The sequence below is a fragment of the Grampus griseus genome (genome assembly GCF_964374135.1).
Source record: "Grampus griseus genome assembly, chromosome: Y".
NCBI classification, from domain to species: Eukaryota; Metazoa; Chordata; class Mammalia; order Artiodactyla; family Delphinidae; genus Grampus; species Grampus griseus.
The window spans coordinates 5,893,298-5,913,498 of NC_139016.1; the positions used below are offsets into that span (position 1 = coordinate 5,893,298).

General features: G+C 46.4%; 1 protein-coding gene across 1 annotated transcript in view; it reads right to left on the reverse strand.

Annotated features, from left to right (window-relative positions):
- Window positions 1-20,201, reverse strand: part of LOC309817761 (anosmin-1) — a 187,024-nt gene that overhangs the window by 29,615 nt on the left and 137,208 nt on the right. The window contains exons 5-6 of the mRNA XM_082647042.1: window positions 13,579-13,763; window positions 11,049-11,178 (exon numbers count right to left, since the gene is read on the reverse strand). Coding sequence (XP_082503168.1) covers window positions 11,049-11,178; window positions 13,579-13,763 — 315 coding nt within the window. The remainder of the gene's footprint in view (window positions 1-11,048; window positions 11,179-13,578; window positions 13,764-20,201) is intronic.

Here is a 20,201-nt window from a genome sequence, read left to right on the forward strand (position 1 = left end):
TAAAGCTTTGTAGTTGCTTTCCTAGGCTAATGGCTCATCCAATGCACATTACCTGACATGCCTGACCAAAGTGGTTCTCAAATGGTCACCGTGAGGAACCCTCTGGGAGCGCCCAAGACTTATACTGAGGTATGCTGATTCAGCGAGTGCAGGTGTGGCCCATGGATATATCCACGTTCAATATATGTTCATGTTTTATGTAAAATACACACTTGTATGTAACGCACACACGCGACTCTGAAGTAGATCAGAAGCTGGACAGTCCTGCACCTGGTGGCGGCCAGGCAAAGGTGTAAACAGCCCCTGGCTCCCGCGAGGAGGGAAGTGCTGGGTCCTGTTATCACGGGCTCAGGAAGCACGGCCCTCCTCGCTCTGCTGGTTCTGCGGAGCGCCTGGGAGCCCCACTCTGGTCATCCCCACGGAGGCGCGACACGCCTCACTGCTTTCACCCTGCATCGTGGTCTCCGCCTGCCTCCGCTCCCCACTGGCTGTCCCTCTGGTCCCTTGACCCTCCTCAGCCTCCCCCCTCCTGGCCTCCCCATCCCACCGCCGCTAAGCGGGGGAGCATCTGGCCTCTGAACTCGGGGGCCTCTTGGCATCTGTACCCAATCTCTAGAGATCTCACCAGTCACAGCTTTAAAACCCCTGAACTTCAAGTACTCAAGGGTCTTTGCATCAGCTACACCTGGAGGTCTCAGAGGCGGCTTGAAAGGAATGTGCCCAAGACCGAAGTCCCCGTCCCTCCCAGCCCCTGCTGCCCCCCACAGACGCCCCATCTCAGGAAACACAAATTCCTCCTTCCCGCTGCTCCCGCGCCAAACCTCGAGGTCGTATGCCTCTTCTGCTTTCATTCCTTGGGCTAGCAGTACCTTCAGAAATCTATCTGGACTCTTACTGTTTCCACCAGCATAACACCGTGTGCCAAGCCTTTGTCTTTGCTCCCTGATGACGGCAAAGGCCTCCGAGCCTTTCTCAGTGCGGCAGCTGGTGGTTTTTACGACACAAGCTGAGGCTCTTCAGCTTGGAAGCTCTCGATGGCCTCCAGTCTCACTTAGAGTCAACATGCTGGCAGCCTCCCCAAAGTCCTGTGCATTCTCACCACACATAACCTCCCAAACCTCCTTTCCTGTCCCCACCTGAGCCTGCTGCTCTGACCACACTGGTTCCCATCTGATTACATGGAGATGAAAACCAAGAGCTACTGAAGCTTTTCCACCGGTTTAGCCTAAACGCCTCCCTCCCTCCCTGCCCCCGCCACCGAGAGTCTGTACCTACTGTAGGTTGACCAGATGTCACCCTACTCAAAACAGTTACATGTGCTTTCCTCCGCGCACCAGCAGAGTTTCACCGTGATTTTCTCCTACTTTGGTATTCTCCAAGGCCCTTAAGATCAACCTCTGCGGCATGAGTCAGTCCTTAACCTATGACAGGTTACTGCAGACCTTTCTTACAGAAAGCTGGCTGGCAAGCTCAGCATGACTTCAGAGCAAGAGAAAAATTACAACGTGTAAAGGTGATTACAGCCATTCACGTTTTCAGTGATGCACCTGGATGTCTATATGCTGGAAATAAGTAGTTATGTGAATCTTCCAGAGAGTCTAGGTTCGCAGGACAAGCTCAAAGTCACCTCCTTTTCTAAAGAAATTCCAGGTTTAAGGAAGGCAACTGGTATTCAGTATTTCATCATTTCCCTCATCTACTTCATTCATGATATCATTTCTTACTGCCCTGGAAAAATTCCTCATACCTTAGATGTGATCATAATTCAGAAAAACATCATGTAGTTTATGAAACATGATAAAATATGAAACAATGTAATTTATGACAATGGCATTAGGAAGCAGTACTTTCAGATAAATGAATTAGTAATACTTGCTTCACATTTTCTTAAAAGTAGAGGCCCATTTGAGTACTCACAATACCCAGGTGGCGTACTTCCATTACCAACGTGAGACACCCCCAATCTCTTTCTCCCCCCAAATAACTACTTTTTAAAATTTTAAAGTCAAAGGGGAATAGCAGAGGTTATCGCCCCAATTATCCTCTGTAAACGAGCTACTCATTTATCTGTCTAGTCACTGAAGACTTCAGATGAGAGAGTCTGTCCTGTTTGTCTCATCTGAAGGATTTCATTCAGTCCCAACAAATTCCCAGATTGCTGTCATTCACTGCCTTGTGAAATGGTTCCCTGCAGTGTGAAATCAAGTATATTCACTTTGTTGAAATATACAAAATCTTTTCTTTCAGTTTACATAATGTTTTAATTCTGTTAAAACATTGAAATGCAGTTGGAAGCTTGTGGAAAAAATTATATGCATATAGAAACTCCACATTATGATAAAGCTCTAAGGGATTTTATAATTTATTTATGAACTTTAAAAAAAAAAAAAACTGGTAAGGATCTTAAGGGTTGGATAGGTAGAGTGACCTGCCCGAGGTCATTCACATAACTGGTGGCAGAGCCAGGTGTGAGAATGACAATGAGGGGAGAAAGAGGGGTTTCAGGCCACATCTCTACATCTGTTATCAACATCAACATCATCATCATCATCACGATGGGCCACTGTCTCTACAGAAAGTCAACATGTGAAGCCCTTTGCTGGGGAAAGTGCCCATTACAGTCTGGCACAGGGATTGAAAGCCTTTTTCTGTAAAGGGGCAGACAGTGAATATCAAGGCTTTGCAGACCAGACAGTCTCTGTTGCAACTAATCCACTCTGCTGTCGTGGCTTGAAAGGAGCTGCAGATAATATGGAAACAAATGAGCACGGCTCTGTGCTAGTGAAACGCTATCTGTAGAAACAGGCGGCAGGCCAAATATGGACCACAGGCCATGGACTGTCAACCCCGGAGCTAGAGTCTTTCCAAAGCAATGACACCATTTAGTCTCTTGGAACTGGACATAAGCACAGCTTATTTTATATGCATATGGTTGTGCTTTGTTTTTTTAATGTTGGCCTTTTGTTCCCATTTTGCAGATGAGGAAACTGAGGATCAGAGAGTTTAATTCACTAGTTCAAGAGTGTAGGGGGAGAAGGTCAGAGGCACATCACAAGACCAGAGCTCCCCTGACCCCTCCCTCTGAAGCTTAAGTGAGAGCATTTCTCTCCCATCTCACTTCTCTTTCTGCTTCATCCACTCCCTCTTTGCAACCTTCCCAATTATCTGCAGAAACACAACTCACAAAGCAGGCAGCAAGTACACTTTCAAAGATAAATGTAATAGGAAGCCCGTATTAGCTCCTTTTACAGTTTGCATGATTTCCAGGGCAAAGGTATCTTCGATGTTTAGCAGGAATAACCAACTTCAGCCTTGGAGAAAAAATAGTTCCTTTTATTAACGATCCTATGTAGTGCTTTTGGCAAAGGAAGATGGAAGCTTTGGGTTTCAGCGGATAGATTTACGGTTGCATCTCTGACCCTTTTGTGACAAAGTAACACGCACGGTAGAACAGCTTTACGCCCTACGATGGGTAAAGCGCCAAATGAAATCACTTGTCACCCCTGCAGAAAGGCAGGCTATTATCACACTGATGTGAACTCTCATGGGAAAGGAGCCCTTCCTGCCGTCCCAGGAGAAAGCCCATCACTTATTGTGAGGCAGGCGCGCCTCCACGTGTCCAGACGATCCTGTTGGTTAAACACGGAGACCCAGCCGCGCGTTAGTGCAACAGCAGAGTGGGGTGCAAACGGCAGTAAAGAGAGAGACCTTTAGATGGTCGTACTCAGTGAAGGAAGTCAGACAGAGGAAGGCAAGCATCATAGGATACCACTTGCACGTGGAATCGAAAATGTGGCACAAATGAGTCCATCGACAAAACAGAGACAGACTCACAGACAGAAAACAAACTTACGGGTACCAAAGGGGAAAGGCGGGGAGGGGTCAATCAGGAGTTTGGGACTGGCAGATACACATACTATATATAAAATAAACAGCAGGACCTACTGTGCAGCACGCGGAGCTAAACTCAGTATCTTGTAATGACCTACAAGAGACAATAATCTGAAAACATATATACTTATAACTGAATCACTTTGCTCTACCCCTGAAACTAACACAATATTGTAAATCCACTCTACTTCCGTAAAAAAAGAGAGACCTTTATAAATACACAATCATGAAGAAATGTACATATACAGAGACACAGAGAGAGGAACGAGATATGCTTTAAGAGCATGAATGTTAATTTTATTACTTATTTGAGTTCCTCAAACGATGTCCAGGGAACAGACTTCCCATTTGAAATGCATCAGAGCACTGCCTCTTAGGTGTGGGGTGGTGATCAAGGGCAGTTAGAGTTTTAAAGCAATGATATAACCAGTCACACGTTCTCCAGCTAATTCGTAGGTTAGTTCTGATATTTAAACTGGTTTTTCTTTCCAGACACAGCGGCTGGAATAATTTTACTTCCCTCATTAACAAAAAAAAAGAAAAAGAAAAGAAAGACAGAAAGACAGGAAAGAAAGGAAGGAAGAAAGAAAGAGAAGGGAAGGGAAGGAGGAAGGGAAGGGAAGGGAAGGGAAGGGAAGGGAAGGGAAGGGAAGGGAAGGGAAAGGAAGGGAAAGGAAGGGAAGGGGGGAGGGGAGGGGAGGGGAGGGGAGGGGAGGGAAAGGGAAAGGGGAAGGGAAGAGAAGGGAAGGGAAGGGAAGGAGAAGAAAGAAATCCCCCTGCAGTATCTAGACACACAACAACTTAGGGGAGCTGCAGAAGCTGCACGGCAGGCAAATTTCCAGCTATTACATAGTTTCAGGACATGTGCTCAGCACAGTGTCGTCCAGTGGAAATGGCACACAGAGCAGCTGCATAGAAAGTCATGGGTCCCCGTGGAGCGACAGGGACCTTTATGACCACAGTGGAGTCTGTTCCCGCTTTCCTAACACTCCGTAATGTATGCGTGGAATAACATCCCGTGTGATGCTCGTATGCTGTGAAAACAACGTCTGCTTTTCTTCTGCTTTTTAATGTATCCTGTACACATGGGGAAATAAGGGGGGAAAGATGGATGGAAAACTCTGAACTTGGAAGGAAGTGAATATAATAACTGTATTATGTACATTAGAAGACGTATTAGGTTAATGACAACGGAAGGTGGATTTTTTAATTTGTCTTTATAAGATCTCCTAAAAGCACATTAATTCAGTGTTAAATGGATACGGACTAACCTCAAACATCCAGACCAACGTCTGCGTGCTTTTGGCAACACGCAAGAAAATGAAGCTGGGCTTTGCTTAACATAATGCACAAAACCGTCCGTCTTCCTGCTTCCACTGCTGATGTCGACACACAGAAGTCTCTGTAGCCCTTTATTTCCCCAATTCAGTCAACTTGTAAGCAGTCACTTGCAACAGGAAGTGATACTAGTAACGTATATTTCCAATACCAAGCATGCAGTATGTGCACATTTTTTGCCCTGTCCATAAATATCAACATGATCGAGAGAATGTTCAAGACCAGTGTATACCAAAGTACGTTATCTGCTGGCAAGAGCGTCACTCTAAATTGATGCCCGCCACTTTGGGGCGCTCTGTGGGTCAGCATCAGGGGCTGCTTCGTCAAAGAAGCAGACGACAGTGTGAAACAGATCTGATGTTGGGAAGGGCGATGGCAGATTCGGGAGGGAAGAAAGCAAGCCTGGAAAGGCCTGTCTGTCTCCACTTACTATTACATCTGTCCCACATTCGGGAACACGGGGGCTCCTTTCATGATCTCGCCAAATTGCGTCCATCAAACTATTCATATCTTTGTTTTAAACCATAATTCAAAACACATTAGACACGTCTGTAACGGGAATCTTGTAGATATTGAGTAAACCAAGAGGTAGACAGCAGACGCTCTCGGGGTGCCACCCGTCCCCTGTCCTGTGCTATTTCAGGGCACGTCCGCTCAGCTTGTAAACGACCACACCTCTGTCTGCACCCAGAGCAGGCTCTGTGCGTGTGCAGGACACAGACGCCCAGAAGCAGCCCGCCTGCAACGCCCCAGTTCCCCAGAGGGCGAAGGGCTGCCCACAGTGGCAACTAGCGTGAGAACGCGCCTTTGTGTTCCGCCTTCCCTTCCCAGTCACCTTCCCCTCTCACCCCCGCCCCTGCCCACCCGGTGTCCTGGATCCTTGCCTCTGTAAACTGCTTCCATGTGGAGCCTTAACTTGCATGGGCGTCTGGGGATCACGTCCCTGGCAGGTCATCTCCCGCATCAGGAGTCCCACGTGCAAACACCCCTGTGATTCCACACATATCTACACCTGTCTCCCATTGCTTCCTAGGGTTCACTCCCCACGCCACGGGATGGAAAAGTTTCCAAGACCCTAGGGTCTGGCAGGCTTGGTGCCCAGAAAAGCGAGCGCTTCATCCTAGGAGTAGCCTAGGAAGGCAATTCACCATGTGGAAGGGTTACCATTTCCATTTTCTCCATTAAGAGACAAAAAGTAGAAAGGGACATTATACATTAGTCTATTAAATTATCTGTAATTTTAGTTTTTAAGGTTGTAGCCAACTTTCCTTCTCAAGTACCAGGGAGAAAGACAGTATAGAGCATTTAAATAAGTAAATACAGAAAAATCACCTCAACCTTGGGGAGGGGCGTTGGCAGGGGTTAGCAATAAAAATATCCAGAAATGGTATTCACCTGGAAAGAAAAAGCCTGAAACTGACTTACCAATCTATGAACAACTCAGAATTTTCTTATAGAAAATAGGTATTCTAAGGGGTTAGGATTAAGTTATAGGGAGATATAAGAGTTAAAGGGAGGGCTTCCCTGGTGGCGCAGTGGTTGAGAGTCCGCCTGCCGATGCAGGGGACACGGGTTCATGACCCGGTCCGGGAAGGTCCCACATGCCGCAGAGCGGCTGGGCCCGTGAGCCATGGCCGCTGCGCCTGCGCGTCCGGAGCCTGTGCTCCGCAACGGGAGAGGCCACAGTGGTGAGAGGCCCGCGTACCACCAAAAAAAAAAAAAAAAAAAAAAGAGTTAAAGGGAAATTAACTGAGTAACCAATCTATTCGGGCAAACCACAGACTAGTAATTTTGTATTTGAAAGTAACCCTAAAGAAGAGAAAGACAGGAATTTTGGCTTTTCTGTGAGAATCAGGATGAATACCAGGCAGCAGGCCTAACTAAACTAAATGACGCCCACTTTACCAAGTTTTTTTATCGCCCTATTTAATTTTGCTTTTATTTTCAGAGGTGTTCGTGGAAGATGGAAAAGATCCTTGCCCCTTCCCTTGAGCCAGCCTTAAATGATCAAGTCTGGTCCCATATGCAAGTTCAAATGCACTAGCAAATGGCCTACCCTTTGCACAGACAACTATTTTGGAAGCACTATTTCTTTCTTAAAGTAATTTTAAACCACTAGAAGACGTACAACTGGTACAGTGCCAGCTGGTTCTGGAGCAGGGCGGGCATAAGTGGGCTTTTAATTAAATGAAAATGCACCGCTTTTGGAAGCGCTGCAGTGACCGTTAAAATGTGGTGCTATTTGCTTTTACAAACCACACCGCACATGCATCCTTCCATACGTGTCAAGGCAAGGCGCATTCCGGACTTCAGTCCCTGTGCTCTGCAAACCAAACGCGTGTGTGCGCTGGTCATCACAGATCCTCTGGTGGTCTCCGGGAAGCTGCATCACAGAACGGGGCTGGGGGCGAGGGGATGACAGGCCTGCCTGACGGCTGAAGACATTGCCAGAACGGTCCACCTCGTCTCTCCCCATCTTACTCCACTGCATTTACAAATATACAGAAGTGCTTGCTGGGGGAAGAAAATGTAACAGTCTTACTGAACTCGAATTTATATCCCATGCAGTTCACTCAAGCGTGCAGGCAGTGATTTTAGTGTTTCCGACGGGTGTGACCAGCACTGCCCAGTTTAGAAGGATTCCTCTACCCCGTTAGGATCCTCCGTGCCCTGTCGGGAAAATTTTAAGGTAGAAACAAAGTTATTTTTGTGTCTTCAGCTGCTCCTTTGATTACTCGTGTTTCCATCACGTCCAGGGTCCTTCACCGGGGTACGTCCACCCCTCAGAAAAGCCCCGTGTGCAGGAAAGGCCCTAAAACACAGCAGTCGTACTGGCTGGGCAACGATTACTCTTCTGGAAATATGTGCCTCCCCAAAGGAAGAAAAGAGTCTTCCCCTGAAACACCCTCTTGTCTCAGTCATCTCTGTTTTAGTCACACCAATCGCCCAGCAGTTCCTGACCAAAGACCCTGGAGTCATTTCCTACAGGCCACGGGTAAGTCCCCAAAGCCTGTCAGAGTCACCTTTCCACATGAGCTCCCCGGACAGCTGACTTCTGCCTCTGTCCACGTTACTGTCGCCTTTCATTACTGCTGCTGCGTCACTGGTTTGCTGTGCTTTTTAGATCCACATATAAACGGCAACGTAGAGCGCTCGTCTTCCTCTGTCGGGCTCTCCTCACTCAGCGCAGTGCGCTCTGAGCGGGAACACTGCACTGGCGCCCCGTGCCGTGACCCTGGACACCCAGCGCGCCCAGCCCCTCCTTCCTTCCAGTCTGCACCCTTCTCTGCTCCACCCTCAGGCTCCACCCCCTGGAACCGGAAGGCTCTTCCTTCGGACGGTGCAAGGCCAGCCCTTCACTCCTTTATACAGCATCTCTTCTGTGGCCGCCCTCCCTGAAATAGGAAAAAACAAAAGCACCCCCTTCCCCACAGCTCCCGTGTCTGTTCTTTATTTTTCGCACTGTCAGTTATCACTCTCTACCCTAGTATATGAGAGTGTTTTATGTATTAATCTTGTTTACTGTTTCCTCTCACCCCCAATGAGAGTGAATCCGTGTGTGTGTGTGTGTGTGTGTGTTTTCCACAACGGCAGACATTTTTGTCTTTTACTTGTTACCTCAGTGCCTAGCACAGTGCCTGACACAGAGCAGGTGCTCAACAGACATGTGTTGAATAAAAAAAGGGAATGAAACGTGAGTGATAAAACAAGACCCCAAAACACTTTATTTCTACCCTAAAATTCTCCCAGTAAGCCAGGGAGGCTCCTGGAGGATTCTAAAACTGTATAAAGGACACTTGCACGACTTTATGGTAAATACTAAAAATCACTGGCTAACACACTTAAGATGAGTGAATTTTATGGTATGTAAATTATATTTCAATAAGGCTGTTAAAAATTATTTTCCCAGTAAGACACAGTTCTACGCTTCGTGAGAACTGACTAAGGTGAGGGAAGACAGGGTACCACCTTGTAAACGGTGATGTATCCTTAGCCACATCCTGGAGAAAATGCTTTCAACTGTTTCGTGGGTCTATTATATTCCCATCATTCTGTGGCGCATCTTCAGTGGAAACAGTAGAATCTTCCATAAATTCTAGGCATAATAGTTTTGGTTTCAGAAGTGCAAGAACTGAAGTCTGGAATGCTGAATGTTGGGCATATTTGTAAAACCAAGAAATAGAACAATTTAATGGTGACTGCAAGGTTTCCCCCAAATGGTGCACTTCCCTTCAACAAAAGCCTGTTTAAATGTGAGGGATGCTGCTCTAATTCTAGACATACACGGTCCTCAGACATGTAGGAAGGGCTGGGACAGCACGGCCTTGTTCCTTCCCCAGAATGGTTGGCAGCCACCGGGCCGGCCCCGGGGACTGTCACAGGGCCTCTGCCCAGACCCCGTCTGACTCTGAAAGGGATTCCACCTCTGTCTGCAGAGGCTGGGAGCTGCTCTGCCTCATGTCTGGACATGCAGCCACGATCTGAGAGCGCCAGACCCCAATCCTGCCGGCAAGGGAGGAGATGGGAACGCACTGTGACCGCAGCACGCCTGGACCGCATTTGAACTGCCAAGGTCAACGTGAACGCTTCTCGAGCCCTGTACCGAGCCCTGCCTCTGAACCCACTGTTAATTATTTATTCCCACGGCCTCTCTCAGTCCTCGGACCACTTGGAGACAGTCCTCAGACAAGGAAGGTCTGACGTCTGTATTTCTTATTTCATTTTTGGACCTGCTCAGTGTATCTGCCTCGGGGTTGGCGGGTGTGTGTGCGCTGCACCTTTTTTTTCTTAAAAGGACTTTTTAAAAGAAAGACTTAAAAATCTACAACGTACGCCGTAACAGAATTCAAATACTAAGTTGATCTGCTTGCAAGGTTCCCACTTGAGACCTATGATTGTGCAGAGAAAGGTGTGGCAATACTATCTGGTGAGAAACGGACAGACTAACGGAAGCATACATTTTACCCAAAAAGGAACGGAAACTGCAATTTATAGCAGCCGGTTCAAACCTTCCCGTTTTGAAAGACATGACTGATGTTACCAGTCTCACATTCTTCATTAATATCATAATGTATTCTTAAAATAAACTTAAACGAGCTCCCTAAGAGGATAACTGCTGGTTAGTAAGGGAATCAGTGGACGAACCTCTATCCATGAAACTGGCCCTCGCTATTAGCCAGGCAGATGTATCATTAATTCAGAGCGCACACAGCCATCTCAACACAACTGGAGAAATAAACACGGAGCTATTATTAATACCCAGTCAAATGATGTCCTCCCACTATCACAGACTAAACTAACCACACATGTAATATAGTTAGTATTCATCGGATCCCACAGAGGTTTTAAAATAGCACTGAAGTAGGAACTGAACAAAATGATAGCCATGATAAAGTGACTCGGGAGGGATTTAAATTCTGCCTCTTATGAAACGAAAGAGATTAATTCACACTCAGTATAGCAACGGTTTCAAGAAACCTGCATAGTCTGATGTAGCAGAAAGTAAACCTTTCTCTCCAAAAATTAATTGAATGGTGCTTGACTCAGAATATATTGAGAGAGCCAACGGAAGTTGATCATGGAAAACCATGACTTCAGAGTTGAGAAAACCCCATCACATTATCTTCTGCAGTCTCTCAGAGGTAAAAGCCCAGGGATGGTCCTAATCACAAATTCGCCGGCACCTTCAGACCCATCTGGTCCCGTTTGCTAAGCACAGCACAGCCACCTGTTGGCCAACCACACGTAAGAACCTGGAGATGAGGTGGATGCGCCCCCATGGCGAGTTGGACATAGAGGGACAGGCAAGCGATACTGACCTTTGGAGGAGCGGAAGTGTTTGCTGGGGGCGGTGAAGCCTCGGGTCCCGTGCACGTTCACGGCTGCCACGCGGAACTGGTACCACCTGCTGGGCCGTATGTCGGTCAGTTGGACCCGCTCATCCGTGGTCTGAGGGGAAAGTCACAGAGCACAGAGATCCCCTTTATCCTGACGTGCCCGTCAGGTCTGTTTTAGAAACACACGCACTTATCAGCCCATGCAACACAGCCTCGCCGTGCCCTGCCCTCCTGGATGAGAGCAACCCGTCCTGCTCCGGTAGGGGAGGGGCTGTCGGGGACCAAGGAATTCCTAGGGAAGGTTCCAACTGCTTGATTCCATTCATAGGTATTTCACCTCGAAGAGTCAAAGCTCTCTGGAAGTCAAAATCTCGTGACAAATGCTTGGGCTGTTTTAAAATCTGGTGACTAAATACAGCATTGGAGAGATTTCATCAATAAATTATACTTACGAATGAATAAATACATGAAGGAATCATTACAGTATAGAGAAAATGAAATCGACTTTAGTTTATAGAAGGGAAATGCCTCCTACTTGCTCGCCAAATATAATTTTGGAAGTATGGACGTGAACCCACACGCTTAAATTCTGGAAGTACATTGCAACCCAAGACTTTTTTGTTTAATTTGAGTAAATCATGTAAGATCTGCAAAGAGTCGTGTTCCTGAAGGGTGAGGGATGTTTCGTCCAAGAAAAGGTCCAGAGAAGAAAACTGGACAATGGGACAGCTCCACAGGTCTTGCTGTCCCTACAGCTACGTCCCAAGATATCAAACAACTTGAGCATCTTCCCACTGCCCTCCCCTTCATCAAACTCAGGGCAATAGGCCTGCTTCCAGCAACGTCCTAGGGTAGACGTGAAACCTTGGCCTTGACTCCGAGGGATAGACGCCCGAGTTCTACGCCTCACGTGTGCCAAGTGCTGAGCTCAGCTTGGCGCTCGGTGGATAAAACTGGAAAACAGAACTGAACTGAAACCCTCCTAAAGCTGAGTTTATAATAACTTACTGAAAAGGATCGTCATGTGTATTTTCACATTCAAAAGAAGCTAAGCATTTCCGAGATCAAAGGAAGAAGATGACTTCAAGTGTGGCTTTCTACCTCGTTTGGCAGAATTTGAGATAACATTTTCACTGACTTGTTTGTCTAGTTTTAGCTTTCAATTTAAGGAACTAAAGCCAGCATGCTAGCCACAGCATTCAGCAGACAGAGAAAGGAAGCATTACATGTGGTATTAACTAGTGAAAATAGTAATAATAACAGAAATGATAGTGCAAGGTCTTTCCTCTCTCCGAATAAGAGGATATGAAAGAGAAGGGCTTATCATCAGTTACTTTCATAAATCTTCAAATTTATAATTTGGAAATATTTGGAAATTGCATAATTTGGAAAAGTTACAAATGATACTGTAGCAATTGTTTAAGGGAGAATGCTGTGTAAACCAAATATAATTTCAGGCTGTATTCTGAACATCTTTATGTTTTGTTAAAACACAATTTTTTAACAAAATAGGTGTGGAATAGACTTGCTAAATTTATCTGACCATTTTTCTTCCCCCCTAATTTAAGATGTTTCTCTTAACATCACATTTCTCATTGATTTGGGTGGTATTTAAATTATTTTAGTGTCTATCCTTTCTGAGATGCTACTGTTGCGAAAGGGACCAAATTCTTCTCCTAAACACCTGAATGCTGACATTTCTTTTATATTTACTGAAAAAAAATCATGGGAATCTTGTCCTTGGAGGAAAAAATGACCTGATCAACTTCAGGACAGAATTTCCCCCTATAGACCTACATGTAGAGAAGGCATTTCAGTTGCTGAAAAGCATGAAGCAGTTGTGTATTGAGAATTTATTCTTTCCTCCATCCGTGGAGTCTGCCTGCAGCTGGTAGTCCATTTAACAGCTCTTAAAAAGAAAGAAAATATTTTGCTTTTCACATCCACAAGACAGAGGAGGTAAAGCACTGGGAAGATAAACTCCATCCAGGTGGCCTCCCAGTTGGTAAGCTGACCAAGAAGAAGAAAGCACTTAGGGGAGATTGATGAGCTGCTGGCCGCTTTCCACTAAGTAGTTGTGTGATATGAATCTTCCTCCCGCCACGAGAGTCCCATGCGGAATAAAGGCTTAAATGTAGGAGAAATAGAGGAGAAGGCGTTGAGATGATCAAATAGCACATTGGCGAGTCCTACGGGTGTTGCATTTCCCTCACTCTAGTCGGTTTTAAGTTTATCTCAAGGAAGCGTACTTCTCGGAATAAATGTGAACACTCATTAGAAAACCGTCTCCCTTCCACGTGCGCTGTGAACACATGAAGCCAAGTTTCTCGTGGTACCCGGTTACGCCTACAGAGCCCATCCCGTCTTCCGCCCACACGCAGGGCACGTCCACCTTGCGTTACGTGATTTCGGCGCTCGGGTGGTTTTGACCGCGGCACAGCAAGCTCAGTTTCTCTCTGTAGGCGAAGGAGACACCGCCTCAAGGGGAAAACAATGACTATGAAGCACTAACCTGGGCTACCGTCTGCCAACGCGTGGCGTCGTCTTCACTAGGATGGATTCCATAATTCCATCTTCTCTGTACCACGTAGATCACAGGCTCAATTGAAATGTTGAATTTTGAGGACCACTTAATCTCCAGCTGCCCGGACTGCAGTTCTGTGAATCGTAACTCCTTCCTGGGCTTCAGGGGGACACCTGAAACAGAACCGCGCCAGTTAAAACAGCCCGTGTGTGACTCGGAGTGCGGTGAAAGTTGAGAAAGAAAATCTACGGAAGAGACAAATCTCATCTCGTGACAACGGATCCTCTATTTCCTTTCTTAAAAGCAGCTCCTCCCTATCAGGGGTTCACATTTGAAATCTCCTGACACGAAGTTCAGTTTCGCTCTCCCAGTTTTTTAGAGGGTCTCAACGGAGTCCTGATTCTGAAAAAGGTCACCTCTAGAGCAATGCCTTTATGCGTGTTCTTCCAAGTAAATCCTGTTACCAAGCTGCACCACTGGAGGCTAACCCGGAATCCACACGGGGCGACAGTCAGGAGGAGGCTTGAGCCCTCTTTCCCACGTAACACGCTCCGTCTCTGCCGACAGATCCCAGGGTCCTTAAAGCACGGTTCTCAAGTTTGCTCTCCTCTCTATCTGAGCGAGTTTTCCTCTTAAGGAAAACATCATAAAGCCCAATCGTCTCACGTGGTCCAATCTTACAAGAATGGTTTCCGAAGCGTGAGTCTTGTGGATTCCCCAACTGACTGCTGGACCTCTGCCCTACTGACTTACCGTCTAAAATTGGAAAAAGGTGAATGGATAATGTTTGGTTTGGGCATGAGTGAGTGCCTGGCTTCAGAAGTCCCTCGCAGGTGCCTCACTGGGAAGTAGTTCATCATTTTGATCCCTTTTTCCCCCTACAGTGCATGCAAGTTGCCTGGTAACTGAAAGATTTAAGAACCACGGTTCGAAATAGCAGACGTCATGGAAAGGGAGTTTTAAAACCAATTTATAATACTAACAGGACATATGAAACTAACTGAATTAGGTCCAGTCTATGGCATCACGATGTTCAATGGCATCCAAACCCAGAACACCAGCTGCATTAAAATCATTCTCTGCTGAGAACGAGTATTTGCCTAAAGCACTGACAGCTGAGCATTGGAAATGGTTAGCTCAGAACGCTGCATTCATTTTTCCGTTTCTTGAGTTTAAACTGAGAAAACTAGAAAATGCGCAAATACAAAACATAAGCTCTGATGCATGATAGTGATGCGGCTGAATTCAACTCATTTCATTCTGATCTTGATCCAAGACAAATCTTGTGCTGGGAACTTTTAAAGGCATTGAACACTGAGGTGGACAGAGGTGGATAATTTTAAAATGGCATATGTATATCTGCTCAAAAGCTCACTGACTCTTAAAAACTATTTTCTAGGGCTTCCCTGGTGGTGCAGAGGTTAAGAATCCGCCTGCCAATGCAGGGGACATGGGTTCGAGCCCTGGTCCGGGAAGATCCCACATGCCACAGAGCAACTAAGCCCGTGCGCCACAACTACTGAGCCTGCGCTCTAGAGCCCGCGAGCCACAACTACTGAGCCCACGAGCCACAACTACTGAAGCCTGCGCGCCTAGAGCCCGTGCTCCACAACAAGAGAAGCCAGTGCAATGAGAAGCTTGCGCACCGCAACGAAGAGTAGCCCCCGCTAACCGCAACTAGAGAAAGCCCGCGTGCAGCGACGAAGACCCAATTCAGCCAAAAATAAATAAAATAAAAATAAAATAAATAAAATTTTAAAAAAACCAAAAAACTATTTTCTAAACAACCACAGTCACCGCCCCTATTGCATTCTCCATGTTGATGTGCCGGCGGGTTGTATCTGTACGTTGCCCTTCACTTTACCATAAAGTTGTCTCATGTGATCCTTGCTGTGACCTCATCAACTGGGTGAAGGGTGAAGTAGCTATATTCTGAGCCCCAGGGAATTGAGTCTGAGGAAGATTAAATAAATCGCCTGGAGCCATGACCCATCTCCGGTTTCTCCCTGAATTTTCTGCCACATTTTGGATTAGGAAAAGCCACTTAGAAAGGTAGAGAAACAAAGGCGTTTCCGTAGCTCTGCAAGTCCCCTGGACATTCTGATTCTAACGTCCTTGACGTTCCTGGTTGCTGTGGGACTCTTCCGTCCTAGTCTTTGCTCCTGCTGTGCCCCCGCAAGAGCCTTTTTCAAGCTCATCTCAGAAACTTCCCGGTGCATAACGTTACACTGACGCTTCCATGCCCAGAATGCTTCTGCAGAGCGAGTGATTCTCACATCTACCCCCAGTCCCTCTCTGGGCTGCAGGACCTCATCCACCTGCATAAGTCCCCTCTCAAATGCCTGTCCCCAGATACGCCCCTCCTCCTGAGACGTAGGTCTTCCTGACATCTCTAGGCTGTTGGACATCGAAGGGTTCCCAGAACCTTCTGTCTTGTGCTTGCACCTACCAACATCCTCTGGTTTTACTGCAGAGTATAACTTCAGGAACCCCTCAGTCATCCTGTCTCCATGGTGACCACCTGTTTTAGGCACTTTCCTCTCCTGTCTGGACCGTCGCCATAGCCTCTAACCCATCTCCCTGCAAGCCAATCTCTTTTCTCTAATTCCCTCTTCACCGTATTTGTGGTTATTTTCTTCAAGTGGAGGAGAGAGGCTCTCCTTCTCCTTCTCAGAATGTTCAAGCGCATCTGTTTGCTACAGAAGGGAGGGAAACGTCTCTGCATCTCACTCGAGGCATCCACCTTCACCACCACCTACCAGTTATCTTTCAGTTGATCTCGTGGTACATTTTACGTGTCTGTCGCACACCTGCCTTTACACCCACAAACACACTGCCAGGCACTCCCTACTACCACGGCCTGTTCATGGTGTCCTCTTCACTCTGAAATCTCTTTCCTTCTATTTTCGGACCACAGACCCTGGAATACTTCCAGGCTCAGTCCAAATGCCACCCTTCGGAGCCACTTTCCCTAAGGCTCCCAATTGGAAAGAAAGGCTCCATTCTTCTGCTAGCTCTTCAGCATTTAACCTGTCACTGTCGAAATGCAGTTAACTGCCTCCCTCCACAGCCAGCTTGTGTAATGATGTCTGCCTTCGCCACAAAGCTAAAACCCCAGAGGTCAAGAACCACATCTCCTCAATTTCCACGTCACCATGTCCTCGTAGAGGGCGCTCTGCAAGAGCGAATGGCCCGGAACTGTTCGTTGAAGAAACAGCCCAACCCGCTCTTATTCTTCTCTCAAGAATACACCTGGGGACGTAAGAGGACTCGGAACATCTACACACGTCTCTGGGACAATGGTAAACCCCTCTCTGCTTGAGAGTCACGGAGGGGAAGGAGAAGACTTATCGCAGGCGTTCGGTGCCACCTTCTCTGGCGTGTGTATCCTTTCAAGGAGCTCACATCTCCTCTTCTGTCAAGGTCCTATGGCTCAAACATTCCTTTACTTACTATTTAAAGAGACGATGGCTGGCTAGTTCCTGAACCTCACAGAGCACTTTCTCTGAGAGCACTTTCTTGGCTCTCCATGTATAATCCTCTAGCGTAAACGCAGCTACAGTAAATCCTCGAGTCGCTGAAGCACCCTGAACTCGTCGGCAGCAGAGCTGCCGCTGCTGAGTTGCATCTGCACCCCCGTGCTCTGAGGCTTCAGTCTTGAATATCATTCAACTACCAGGAGCCTTCATGGCGCACGATGACTGTCAGGGCACTGTCAGTTCAAATTCCTTCATCTGAGAATCTCTTTAATTATGATGTGCAATGGTCTTGCAATTTGCATTTTAAGAAACGGTCCATCTGGTTTGCATTAGGGTCAGCTGGCTCCCCTGATTGGGAGTCACTGCATAATTGTGTGCAGATGGGGCTCAGGCCTGGACCCTCAGCCCTCACGTCAGTCCTTTCATAGTCCTTGCGAGCTCACCCAGCATCCCGGCTGCATAACCAGATGCAGAGGATGGATCTGTCCTCAGTGTGGTTTTTATTATGTAAATGACTAGGATCTTTCTTTTTTAGTATTTTTGAACGTATTAGTCATCTGAAATCTAAACTACTCTGTTAAAAACTTCAAAAATGCTATCATATAACATCCCACAATATATGACAATACCGGTGCATTTTTTTTTCTTTAAAACATAACAAGTATTTTGGTGAAATCAAAGGAACAGAAACCCAGTGCTTCAAAAAATGTTGAAACTATGCTGACAGAAAACTCAATAAAGACAGACCATCAGCAGTTGCAAATCATCACAAGATCTGACTGTTCATATAAATATACCTGTCACAAGTCTAGGTACGAAAATGCAGCAAGATATTGTGTTCCGGGCTTTCCTGGTGGCACGGTGATTAAGAATCCGACTGCCAATGCAAGGGACACGGGTGCAAGCCCTGGTCCGGGAACATCCCACATGCCGCGGAGCAGCTAAGCCCGTGAGCCGCGACTACTGAAGTCCAAGCACCACAACCACTGAAGCCCGCATGCCTAGAGCCTGTGCTCCGCAACGAGAAGCCACCGCAATGAGAAGCCCATGCACTGCAACGAAGAGTAGCCCCCACTCGCCACAACTAGAGAAAGCCCACGCACAGCAACAAAGGCCCAACGCAGCCAAAAATAAATTAAATTAAATTAAATTAAAATTAAAAAGATATTGTGGGGCTGCTTTCCTGGGGGCGCAGTGGTTAAGAATCCACCTGCCAATGCAGGGGACATGGGTTCGAGCCCTGGTCTAGGAAGATTCCACATGCCGCGGAGCAACTAAGCCCGTGCGCCACAACTACTGAGTCTGTGCTCCAGAGCCTGTGAGCCACAACTACTGAGCCCGCTTGCCACAACTACTGAAGCCCGCACGCACTGGAGCCCGTGCTCCGCAACAAGAGAAGCCACCGCAATGAGAAGCCTGTGCACCGCAACGAAGACTAGCCCCTGCTCGCCACAACTAGAGAAAGCCCGCGCACAGCAATAAAGACCCAACGCAGCCAAAAATAAATAAAATAAATTTTTTTAAAAAAAGATATTGTGTTCCAGGGATAATATCTCTCCTAAGGACAACTGTACTCAAGGAATTTGTGCTTACATCACATTAAAGCACTCAGTCACTATATTCAAAGTGTGAAAAGTTAATTTGTGAAAAGCGGCCCATCTCCAAAATCCTGAGGTTGATGTATTTCAAATACTAAGAGATTCATGGAAATAGTAAGTCAACTCCATCATCACATCAGATCTTTCTGGGAAGAAACAAACTGATATAGGATTAATTCCTGGTTAGCACCTGGTAAAGAAAAATGACTGCTGTCTCACGGCCACCTGCCTAACTGAAGGCCACAAACTACTCTGAATGTTTACATTTGGAAAAGAAGTTCAGCTCTTCTCTTTCCCTCCCCAAACCAAATGTCCCAGTTGGGAGTGAGGAGAGGCAGTAAGATACTAAAGCATCACCTCTAGACAGAGGACAGTCCAACTAGGCTGTAAACCAGACCTAAAATAGGGGAGGATCAAAGGAAAACCAGTGCCCCAACGAACCGGAGCTTGTGTTTCACCCATAGAAGACCAGCTTGGGAATTTCCCACAGTCTCACGAAGGTGTGCGTGTCAGAGACTAGCACCTTCGGGCCTGGTTTACCCACGGTAACACGGTCAAGTCTTCCAGGGGGCTGCTTCTAATAGTTTTACTTGAAGGGTGAAGGAAAAGCTCTCTTTTGTTTTCCTTTGTTTCAAACCCTAACACCAGTCTGTAAAGTTAACTCAGGCATCAGGCAAGGACACTTCTCACAGCATAATCCAAATTAGATGCGCAAATGTAACACGGGACATTCTGTTATCATTTTTTCAAAACACACAGTGTTTTGAAAAACTCAAGTTTCCAGCATATATAAAGCCTCCTAAGGTACGAAATCAGCCTACACCCCATCTTCCTTTCTACAAAAGTGGACCAGACAGAAAGGATATATGTGTTTCCATGTATTTAAAAAATTTTTCATTAACTCAATAAGCGATAAAAGGAAAAACAGGACAGCGGATGGCACATAGCAATTTATGGCAAAAGTTAAGAAAGTGATTGGTCCACTTCAGTGAGTGTGTGCGTATGACCACCTTGACGAGGAACTGCTGGGCCGGGTGGAGGTTGGTGTCCTTTGATTTTGCACCCCGGTGCTCACCCAGTACAGGTCGTAAGCAATGTCAGGCACTGCCCATAACTCCTAACACATAGTCAGTAATTACTAACTGAGCTGAAATGTGTCAGTACTTGGAGATCCAGGTGACATCAGTCCCTTTTAAACTCAAAATGGGGAAGACATTAAGAAAATGCCCTCTGGGATTTCCTATGAGAGGACACTTCAACAAGTAAATAATGAATGAATGAAACGGACGTGAGGAACTTACAGGTTTGCCCAACAGAATTTGGTTCTTCACGAGGTATACTTTGTATCTAATTTAAATATTACAACTCCACAAACTAGTTGGAAATAAAGTTCAAAGAAAAAAAGCTCCATGTTATTTATGAGCCTAAAAACTACTGACAAATCACTGGTTGTATTAGATTTAATCTATTTGATCTTGATCTGTCTTTTACTTGAGCTATAATATAATAATACAGGGGTGCCCAAAGAGGGCTT